General features: G+C 41.4%; 1 protein-coding gene across 2 annotated transcripts in view; it reads left to right on the forward strand.

Moving 5' to 3' along the window:
• creb3l2 (cAMP responsive element binding protein 3-like 2) overlaps positions 1 to 11,263 on the forward strand; it is a 32,569-nt gene that overhangs the window by 15,096 nt on the left and 6,210 nt on the right. Inside the window, exons 2-8 of one of the 2 annotated variants that reach the window (XM_061714512.1) lie at positions 6,078 to 6,321; positions 6,631 to 6,839; positions 6,916 to 6,994; positions 7,333 to 7,535; positions 8,026 to 8,172; positions 8,528 to 8,586; positions 8,949 to 9,017. In XM_061714512.1, coding sequence (XP_061570496.1) covers positions 6,078 to 6,321; positions 6,631 to 6,839; positions 6,916 to 6,994; positions 7,333 to 7,535; positions 8,026 to 8,172; positions 8,528 to 8,586; positions 8,949 to 9,017 — 1,010 coding nt within the window. Of the gene's footprint in view, positions 1 to 6,077; positions 6,322 to 6,627; positions 6,840 to 6,915; positions 6,995 to 7,332; positions 7,536 to 8,025; positions 8,173 to 8,527; positions 8,587 to 8,948; positions 9,018 to 11,263 lie in introns of both variants that reach the window. The other variant, XM_061714511.1, reaches the window with a different exon arrangement.

Here is an 11,263-nt window from a genome sequence, read left to right on the forward strand (position 1 = left end):
ATGCAACAACGATGACAAAGTCACAAATTAAATGAACAATTGAGATATGCGTGTGACACCATTGTTGCACAAGAGAGTACGTCCTTCTGCCTAGACGAAGATGTGCCCACATGTGGCCTAAACTGCCTCCAACTGTGGTTTGAGTGGTTGGGTGTCCTCTCGAATGCATCCCGAGTATATTTACACCTGTATTTAGGGTTTTCCCCTTTAGATCGCATCACTCAGGATGGATTTTAATACCAGGTCTCAACACGGCCCATGTAGCCACAACGAAGGCATTATGCAAGTATTTTTAATGGTAATATTTATGTAATGAAATCACAGGTATAAGACCTAACTGCAGTCGACGCCAGTTCGATTCCTGACCTTTGTCCTTTCATGTGTGCCATCCTCCTCTTTCTCTTCCTACTTTCCTGCCTCCTTACTCTAATAAAGGCCACTAGTACTAAACGGAAGAAACTGTAAAAAGAAAAATTATATGACTCTCACTAATTGAGGAGGAAAGCAGGAAAAAAAACATAATTTGGCCTATTTTAAGATTTTATTTCATATCTCTGAAAGAATCTCTGCCATTCTGGAGAAAGGAAAGTATTGGAGCATGTATTTCAGCTACGCTTGTGTGCATTGCTAACATTCCAGCGGGTACTTTGGATTCAAGCCTCAGGATCGTCACCAATGCTGTTCTAAAGCCCAACATCTGAAGTCCAAGTAAGCAGAGCTCTGGCGCTGGTTCAGGACAGTATGATGTGGAAAAATCGCAGGATTTAACGAGAATTTCAGATCAGCTGGAAGACGAGAGTTACTGAACATTTAATCAAAGAAGACGTCTTTTAGTTTCATTTCAGAAGCAAAACATCTTTCTCTTTCTAAGAGAAGTTTTCAAAGTGAGGCCTACATTTTTTTTACAGTTACAGATAACAAAGTGCCTTATTAAGCAGATGGAGATCTCTTGCAGGACAGATTGTCTCAGTGTCAGATAACAGTTCAGTTCATTCAACCTTTTGCACTGGTTATCTTGTGATGACACACTGGTCATTTGTGAGACTCCGATTGGCATTTAAAGGCAAAGATCTGGATCAAAATTGAACTGACTCATTCAGTGTGTCCCGACAGGAACTCACGTTTGTGTGAGGGTGTTTGGTTTATTAATGTGTGCACTGTTGGGTCATTACACAAAATACACGCAGATGAGTGCAGGGCAAGGTACACACACGGTGTACACATCAGTGTGTGTTTCTTTTTGTATGTCATCAGACATTTTTTCCAGTGTAGTCCTTCTTTTTCATTAACACATCTGCTTTTAATCTTACGGAGAGGAAAATGTTACATCATCACGCTACTTCTTCTTACTGCAGCGGTTTAAAGGTCTAGCCGTTGAAGGTTAAAACGGATCCACGGTCTCCTTTAACAGACAGTCACAGACCGGCAGAGACATTCCTTCCTTCACACTCACGTAGCATTTACTCGCGTTTATTCACTAGCGACCAACACAGCTGCAGAGGATTTGAATCCAGACATGTGTAACTCACTGATCTGTCTGGCTACAAGCTTCTGAAGAAACATCATTTCAGCTGGTGTACAATAACAGCATGTTTGTCTTTAGTGTGTTTTTTAGGTTTATAAATATGTATGTATGTGTATATATATATATATATATATATATATATATATATATATATATATATATATATATATATATATATATATATATATATATATATCTTTTTGTACCACAGAGTGTTTTTGGCATTGCCAAAAGCCAGAAATGTTGTCTTTGATCTGTTTATTTCATTTGATCATCAATGACTGAAGAATTACTTGTTTACTTTCTCAGTCTTAGCTAATAGAGAAGCCAGTCACATATCATTTTGTGGTCCACCATACTGATTTGTGCACTGATATATTTTCAACCTTAAACATTGCATTTTAGTGGAGCTTATAAGGACTATGGGGCCATAATTTAACACTGGCTCCACCAATGTAGAGCTGAATCTTCTGTGGGGGTTGTGGCATCTTGGGTGATAGCTGGTGGGAGGTGGCTCTTTTTCAAACGCTACACAAACTCGGTCTCTCTACAGTATGAGCACGAGGCTAGCAAAGCTAAATGCTTGACATAAATCTTTACTCCCACATTGCCATACTTGGATTTCCAGAGGACAGTAAATGATTCTGTCCGAGTGGGTTCAGTATCTCATCGGTCGCCCCCCCTACTGACACACAGTGTTCAATGAATGAGGGATAGTTTACTTTTTAAAACTAGAACAAGTTAAATACTCCCTGAGAGGCGATCCTGGAAAGTTTCTTGATTAATGACAGTCTTTGAGTCTCCTTTAATCTTTGATTTTTTTATTTTTTTTTTAAATGAGCCTCCACTTCTACCCTGCTCTTATTCTACTTGATCTCTATTTGGGTCTTGTTGATTTAAAAGTAGGAAAAAAATGAAAATGTATAACCCAGTAATAAACATTAATGACACCTTAAGCATAACATTATGTCACTTTTATGGTTTGACTTTGATTATTGTTGTTTTGCTTATTAAAACTGTCAAAGGTCGCTTGACGGATTGGTGTGAAATCTTGCTCACCCATTTATGACGCCTCAGGGTGGATTGTGCTCTTTGTTTTTCTTCATCAGTTCAAACTTTCTAACTTTTCTGACCCAGTTTAAAGTCTTTCCACCGTCTCTGTGATTTGATTAAGATATGGCATATTAAAATGACAGCGAAGCCTCTTTTTTGGCGACACTGAGCCTGAGCGATTATCGTGTGCATTTCTTCCTCTTGTCGACAGGCTTCAATTAAAAGATTAAAATCTCTTCTTTCAGCATCATCTTATGCTTTTTTTTTTTTTTTTTTGGTGTGTTACAAGAGAAACTTTATTCAGAAAGCTTTGAGAAAAGCCCATTTGTTGTCCCCGGTGCTCCCTTGGTACCGAGTCTGGCCCTGTAGCTCCAGTTAATCCTCCCAGCTTCCAGCATTCAGACGTCCGCCCTCACTGGTTCTGGTTCCCATCTGGAGAGTGTCGAGTTACAACCCGGCCCAAATAACACCCCTGCAGAGACAAAGAGGTTGCTGTTGTACGTGTGTGTGTGTGAGTGTGAGCGAGAGAGATGAGTTCCACCCACCAGCCAGTGACCGATCTGGCATAACACTCGTGCACAGTCATGACCGCAGGCTGAAATGACAGGGAGCTCATGAAGCCGCGCTCTGAGAGCTCGCTGAGGTTCTGTTTTCTTGCAGGCCGACCTGGACCTCTCCCACTTCCTGTTCACAAACAGGACAAAGTTTGTTCCTCGCGGCGTTCTCGCTCTTCATTCATGCTCAGGTTTAAGATGAGTTTAAAAGCGATATTTGAAGCTTTTCTGCTGTATTGTGGACCAGTCGTGCTGTCAGTGAAGGGAGTGGTCTTATAAGTCAAATAAACCAGATCCGAACCCACAGAGTATAGGTTTGTAATCTGTGTAATTACTCCTCCCTAAAAACTCAACCCTTTTCCTTTTACCACCAAAATGGTTGCGGTGGTTTCTCATTTCAATGAAGTAAGAAATTAGATTAAAAGTCCCGGAAAGTTAACTTCAAAAACACCAACTGTTTGAGTCAGCATTTTTATTTTAAATGATGTCCCAAACAAAAGCCAGAACAGTTAGCTTGTGTGATTTTGTGTGTGTGTGTGTTCCTGTTCAAAGATGGGAAACGGTATGACAACACGGAGTGGCTCCCGGTAACTATGCAGATGCCGTTGCTAGGAGACACTCAGGGGAGGTCATGCATTTCCAGTTACTGTAAATGTTTTCCTCCTGTGTTATGAGTTTTGGCATGTGTTGTTACACTTTATTGACACACACGCGGAGGCCTTCAGGATTGCACTGCGGCAGAAAGAAGTGTGTGTGTGTAACCAATCCACGAGCTTGACATTTGTCCGTCTAATATCCTCCGTCTTGATTTCACTTTCTCCTCATCTGCTTATTCATCCATGTACAAGAAAAGTCTGGACCTGCCACATCTTAAACTCTAAGGCAGCTCTTATTTCACTTTCTGCCTTAATTGGCTTCTTCTCTTTTGCTCTTCAGGATCAGCATGAGAACATTTTGAGTGACATTAGCCCGTCACAGTAAAATAAATGTTTATCATAGGTGCTTAAGCTTATGCATACTTGTTGTTTATAAAAGTGAATGGAATTTGTTAGAGCTGAACTTAAGATGGTCTCCTTTTGATTTCCTCATGTTTAACAGTTTATTGCACATCACTTGAATCCACTTTAATCACATTTAGAGAACCTTCTTTTTTTTTACTTTTTCTGCCAACAGAAGTTCTTCTTTTCTTGGAGCAGTGAGTTAAAGTCAGGACATGATTGAAAAAAGTGTAATTTTTTATTTACATGTTTGACAGACATGATGAAACTGTAACACTTACTGAATAAATGGATATGACGTAGTATGAATTGGGGCTTCAAAAGGAGACAGGGAAGTTGAATAAAAAGTCTTGCGTCAGTAAGTACAATAATGTACAAACTGACAAAAGATGTCTGTGCACATGTTTATATTAAAAAAGACTGAGTTTGAACTTAATAAATGGGATCTATCCATTTAATAACTTCCTTTTATCTGACTTTGGGAAGCGGCAGCAGAGAGGTTCCGACCATCCACTTCCTCCAACTCTTCAGGGATTACCGCTGTGTTCCCAGCCCAGAGAAGTGGTGGCTTCAGTAAAAATGGCACAACAGACATGTTTACTTATTCATTTAATATACCTTTTAAGCAAAATACTAGGGGAAGATCATTTTTTTTCTTTGCTTGATGACCTTAACTTTACATTTGTGATTGATTTAAGAATAAAAGATTCATAAAAAATTAATAAAACAGAAGTTTCAGTCCCAGTTGAGAAAATTAATCTTTTAGCCAACTACCTCAGTCATTCCTATCAAGGCAATAATCAGCTGTCAATAAATAAATCAATAATTTTTAAAAACCAATTTAGAAAAAAATATGGAAATCATTCACATTTTATATAATTTAAAAACATCCGCCTTTACTTGTAATAAACTATGTAAAGTTGAATGAGCATTTTGTTTTTCTCTGGCGTTTTTGGAGGAAACTCCTCTCTGAGTGACTGGAGTGACCGGAGCATTGTGGGCAGAGTGTAAACCTCCAGCTGGAAGGTCCATGTCAACACCAGCCCTGCCAAGAGCCAGCGTGTCCCTGGGCAGGACACCCTGCCCCACACGCCTGCAGTCACACATACAGCCGGTCCACAGCCCGTATTAACCCTGAAATGTTGCGTCCGGAAGAGCATCTGTTTCAACACCTGTGCTAAATGTAAATCAGCACACTGTGATTATCTGCTGGAGCAAAGCTCTCTCCTGAAAGGTTTAAAAATTAATATATAGAGGAAAAAGTTTTCAGGGTTTGGCAGAAGTTTTAAACATTTTTTGTTGTTCAAACCAGGAACTAAGTGAATTTTTTCCACTTTTTGTATCAGGTTAGACTAAATATACTTGACAATAATGAGACAATAACTTTATTGGATTTTTTTTTTACGTTAAAGTGTGATTGTTTGCTGAGTCTCTTGTGGATTTTCTTAGATAAAGCTGCGCTCCAGCTGTTCATAATGGATGTGTTATCAGCACATCTTCTTTTGCTTTGGCTGCCCTTCGATGTCAGTCATAACATCTGGTCATACAGGTGGAGCTGAAGGAATGTGGTGAAGGAGGAGAGATGACGGATGGATAAAAGAGGAGACCGGGGTTGAGGGAAGGGGGCATTGAGGCTGTGTGTTCACTTCTCTGTGTGTTTTGTTAATTTATCACCACACTGAGAAACACACACAGAAGTAGAAACGGTGATTAAGAGGGGAAAGGTTTTCTAACCGGCGGCTTTAATGTTCCCCCAGGAGATCTGGGGGGGGAAACCTCCAATAAAGATTTTAACACCCTGTAATTACAGAGCTGCTGTCAAAGACACCTTACGATGTGGCTTTATACAATTACCCGTCTGTCTCTCGCTGCACGTGCCCCTTGTCTCGATGGGAGTCTCCTATCAAAAGTCATTTAATAAATACGTTTTTATTCTTCTTTCTGCAGCACTTCTCTGAACTCCTGGATGACCTTTCCCAAGATGCTTTGCTGGGCCAGCTCCTCAGCGACCCGTTCCTGTCCGGAGGGCGAGGTGGGGTGGAAGCCATGGAGGGAGAGGACGGCAGCGAGCTGTCCCCGTCCTCCCCTCTGCCCCCGCACATCACCGCCGAGCACAGCTACTCGCTGTGCGGCGACAGCCGGCCCCAGTCGCCGCTGTCGCACCTGGCCGGAGAGCAAGGCAGCGACGCAGGTAAGACACAAGGATGACAGAATAAAGTTGTTTTTTTTGTCCAGTATGAACTGTGGCATAATACAAAAACACTGCAACCCATGATGAGACACTTTCTTATTTAATATTGGAGCATAAACACTATCAAACGGGGTGTCTGCCACCCGGCATCCTCAAGATTATCCTTAATGATTATTCAAGCATTTCTTTTTAAGTGTTTAAAGCGTTCAGAGTTGACTTTGTTTCTGTTTGAGGCATATTTGAGTCTGAAGTAGTGCTTTCTTATTACGTAAGCATTAAACAGAGTCCATTTTGCCTGTTCTGCAGCAGAGTCGGATGGAGATTCAACCGAGTGGGCGATGGAGCAGGAGGAGGCCATCGAGGGCCTCTTGTGTGAGACTCCGTCTCTGCTCCCTACCCTCTCCCTCTCTCTGAACTCCAGCGAGGGCCCCCAACCCACTGTGGGCGCTGATGCAGAGCCTGCTCCCGCCGCGGCTCAGACGGCAGTCAGCAGTAACAACCAGGCCAAAGGCGTCAAGGTACGAGATCTGTGGTGCATGGTTAAAGCTGGTGTTAATGCCAGTTTGTTACATCCTCTGTCTTCTGTGTTTCCAGGTAAAGGAGGAGAATATCATCCCTCAGATCAAACTGGAGCCTCACGAGGTTGATCAGTTCCTCAATCTTTCACACAAAGGTCTGTATTCAGACTTTCCATCTTTTCTCTTGTTGCATGACAGCAGTTTGGTGCTACGAGGACCCCTGCTGGCCACAAAGTAGATTGTATTCAATTTAGTATTTTACTCAGGATTTTACTCAAAACTTGACATACATTTTCCACGTAAATAATTGTTTAATCTAAAACAGTGACTCCCAAACTGTGGGCCGCGGCCCCCTGGTGGGCCGCGAAGGTATTGCAAATGTCATACTTGAATGCTTTTTAAATAAATGTAACCTTCAAATAGTTCAGTTATCCACGTTGCTTTGCCTCTGAAGGTCAGTGGCCAATCTAATCCACTAATCATCATGTTTCAGGCCTGGAGTCCCTACAGATGCCTCCCACTCCTCCCAGTTCCCACAGCAGCGACTCGGAGGGCAGCCAGAGCCCCGTCCATGCCACACCCAGTCTGTCCTGCCCCACATCCCCCACCAGCCCACAGCCATCCCAGACCACCCTGAAGGTGTCGCCTCGCGCTGCTTCATCTCTGTCCAACTCCCCCCTGCTCACCGCTCCACACGTAAGCACTGATCTAGTCATCAGCCCCAAATGGGCCAGTCAGGTGACAGGGATAGCAACAAGCAAATGTTTCTAGAAAGGTTTCTGAATTAAAAGTCATTTGTCAGGATAATTGTGGAAGAAAAAGAGTCTTGTTGCAGAGTAAAACTGCATGAAACAGACGGAGACAGTTGAATAAAATGTGCATGCTGTACACGTGTTATTTTACAAAATAATTGAATAATTTTAACTGCATCTTATACATTTCCTCTTTAAAGAGACTTTTTTTTGGTAAAAGCCCCGTGAGGTTTTTATGGTGCAGTAATGTTTTCAGACATAAGAGGATGAAAAACAAGCTGCAGTTACTACGTGGAGTATTCATCAATTTGCATTTTTTTTTCATGTCATAGATAAGTAAATACAGATGGTGTTTAGTGCCATAAAATTACTATAACATACCATAAAACTAATAATGGCTGCAGCATGAATGAACTTTCTCTTCTACCTCACAGAAACTTCAGGGTTCAGGACCGCTGATCCTGACCGAGGAGGAGCGCCGCACGCTGGTGGCGGAAGGTTACCCGGTTCCTACCAAACTGCCGCTCACTAAAGCTGAAGAGAAGGCGCTGAAGAAAATCCGCAGGAAGATCAAGAACAAGGTAGAGACATCTGGGCCCAGAACATCAGTCATCCACAGTCATCCTGAATCCTCCGTATCAGTTACATGAATCTGATTCACAGATCTGTTTCAGTTTAAGGGAATCTGAGTTTATACCTTCATAAAATGAGAGGCAGGTTGAAAAGCTGGCTGGTAAACTATCAGTTAATACGATAAAGGCATGCTCGCATAATATTCTTGCTTCAGATATAAAAACAAATGTTTTTGAGAATTGTATTTAGTTTTTTTCCAAAAACTTGTCTTCTAATATTCACACTGTTTGAACACTGTACTATTAATTAAATGCTTCTTCTGTAATGTGTTTTTTGAAATCTCTAAATAACTTTCCATCTCAGATTTCAGCTCAAGAGAGTCGCAGGAAGAAGAAGGAGTACATGGATGCTCTCGAGAAGAAGTAGGTCCTTTCTTTTCAATTTTTTCTGGCATTAAGAAAGAAGAAAGTAAAAATAACCAGGACATAACAAACACAATCCACATTTTAGTCTTGCTTTGTATTTCATTTTTGTCCATTTGTTGTTTTTCTAAATTATATTTAAGATCCTGCAACTTCATTGTTAACAAAACAAAAATGAATACCTGAAGCATTGTAAAATATTTCAGATAATGCTCTGATATAAATATTCCTTAAAGCAAACCTTTAAATACATACAGCATTAATGTAATGGGCAGGACATGACAACGTGCTGGATAGAAATGAGAGATTAATTTGTATGAAGCTGTTCAGTCGCTGACCTGCAGTACTGTGTGTGACCACAGGGTGGAGAACTGCTCCAACGAAAACAATGAGCTGCGCCGGAAAGTGGAGACTCTGGAGTGTACAAACACGTAAGAACACGCACAATACACATCTTCTTCATCCTGAGATTTAACAGTCCTTGCTTTTTCATCCATGTTCTTGTCCCTGAGAGTAAACTATGGAGAAAAGGCAGCATTGATTATACAAATAAGGTCCTTGTCTCAGAGCTGCCGCTTTTTAATCTGACATTATATCTGTATCTAGTTCACAATCAGTGTCATATAAACATTAACAGAATTATGCAGAAGCATACGCATTTACTTTGAACTGAATTTGCAATGCAGAGTGATGGTACTCAGCCTATTACATCATAGAGCCCAAAAAGACTTCTGCAGGGGATAATCCCGTGGATCCCTGCCTGTAGCTCCTCCTTCCTTCCCTCTTTTTGCTGCTCTTCATCCATCCGTTCAACCTCTCAGAGCGGCTTGTTTTTGCCACTTTTGGTCAATAGCCACAGCTCGCAGCCCAGGGGTAATGTTAGGACATGGATCATTTGGTACAACTTTCAACAGCTTTCTGGCACCACAAAAAGTGCAGTTGATATGCAATTAGGATAATTTTAACAAGACACGCACAGATCAGGGATACCAGGCCCTCACTCTTGAGTCGGGCCTGGGGGGGAGAGTTTTTGGCAAGCATTCGCTGGCTGGGTCTTTACCCATGAAGGCTGGACAGAAGCAGTCTGAACATGCCACAAAGGGTGCTGCAACTTTTCTTGCATTTCTAGCCACACGTCACTAAATTCAACTAGAATTCTCATCGCCTCACGTTTGAGAACATCCTCCCTCTCCATATTTATTTCAACGGGCATGTAAAGGTTTGGCAAATCCTCTGTGATGAAAGCAAGGTGCTTTCCTGGTTACAAAAGGAGAGACAAAGCAAGAAAGCATGAGTTGGCAAGCACACATAGACTGAGACTTGGTGGTCGAGTGTCATGAGGAGAACCCCTTTCTTGAAGTAGTCATTCTGATGTACCAGCCAGCCGGCTCCCTGATACGTTTGCTGGTGAGGGTGGATTTCACACCATCGGTTAGATCATCACTTCCAGTGATGCACTTAATGATTTTTGGATGGTTAAGAGGATGTGAGAGTTCAGCAGAGCTCATGTCAGGAGGACTATGATTAGACAGGAATACATTTTAAAATGAGAGCGTTCCAGCAGGCGAATTTAACAGGTGGATTAGACGCGCCCTGTAGGATCTCGCTTTTAATATCACTGAGAGTAGCAGCGCTGATGAGTCAGGACAACAATGACTCAGTTTTATTATTTGCAAATAAAGGTAAATCAAACTCTCCCTGTGGATATGTTCAGCTGCAGTTTCGTATTCATGCATAATCACGAGTCTGATGTGAAGCTGCATCAGATGTTGTTCATTGCTGTTACTGCGTGGACGAGCTGTGTGTGTCTGTGTGTCCTGCACAAAGTCTGTACACTGGCTTAAGTCTGCATCTGACTGGCAACCCAGCTGCTATGGGTCTTCCTTTGCACTGAGTGGTAAAAGTGGGATTTACTGTCACAGCTGAAAGGATAAGTGACACAGCTGAGTGTGTTTTGTGTGCCTTCTTTATTTGCGTTTTCAGGCCGCTGCACTTGGACCCGTGTTTGTGTTGTTGGGAGACTTAAAGCTGCAAAACAAAATCTCAGTGCATCATCTGAGTCACACTGACTGAAAGTCATCGCCAGTTCAAAACGAATATAGATACACAGTTTTTGATGTCAGGATAATTGTGCTTGAATGTAATATAATTCAAGCCCTGAAATACAATACCCTGAAAATCTGAACTATTGATTGCCAAACAAAGTGATGGCGTCGTTATGTCTCAGTTTTAAAGGTATTGTATTGGGAGGGAAAAAAAGATGTAATTTTATTATTTTCTATTTTGGACAAATGTCTCATTTAATGTTACATCCAGACTTCAGGAACCTTCTAGTTAGTTAAATGTGGAACATTTAACAGATCTTTATATATTTTATATTTCTTTTGTTTTAATCCATCAAGCAACTGGTGGTTCTGCAGTAACTACTACTAGTCCAGTGAAGTGAGAACTTATGCAAGAGCTGTACTGAAGTATGACCCCCTATCCGTTTTTTTTTTTGGTTTGGACACTTCTAAGCCGTTGATGCGTGCATCTGTGCACTCTCACAGTTTAAAAAGGAAAAAGTCTGCAAGTGCAGAAGCAAAATCAGAATATTAATCAAAGGCAGTTAGATATGAACAAGTTTAAATGAAGGTCATCTCAACCAGCTACAATGGTGACATCTATTTTTACAATA

This window comes from Cololabis saira, chromosome 23 (genome assembly GCF_033807715.1).
Source record: "Cololabis saira isolate AMF1-May2022 chromosome 23, fColSai1.1, whole genome shotgun sequence".
Lineage (NCBI taxonomy): Eukaryota > Metazoa > Chordata > Actinopteri > Beloniformes > Belonidae > Cololabis > Cololabis saira.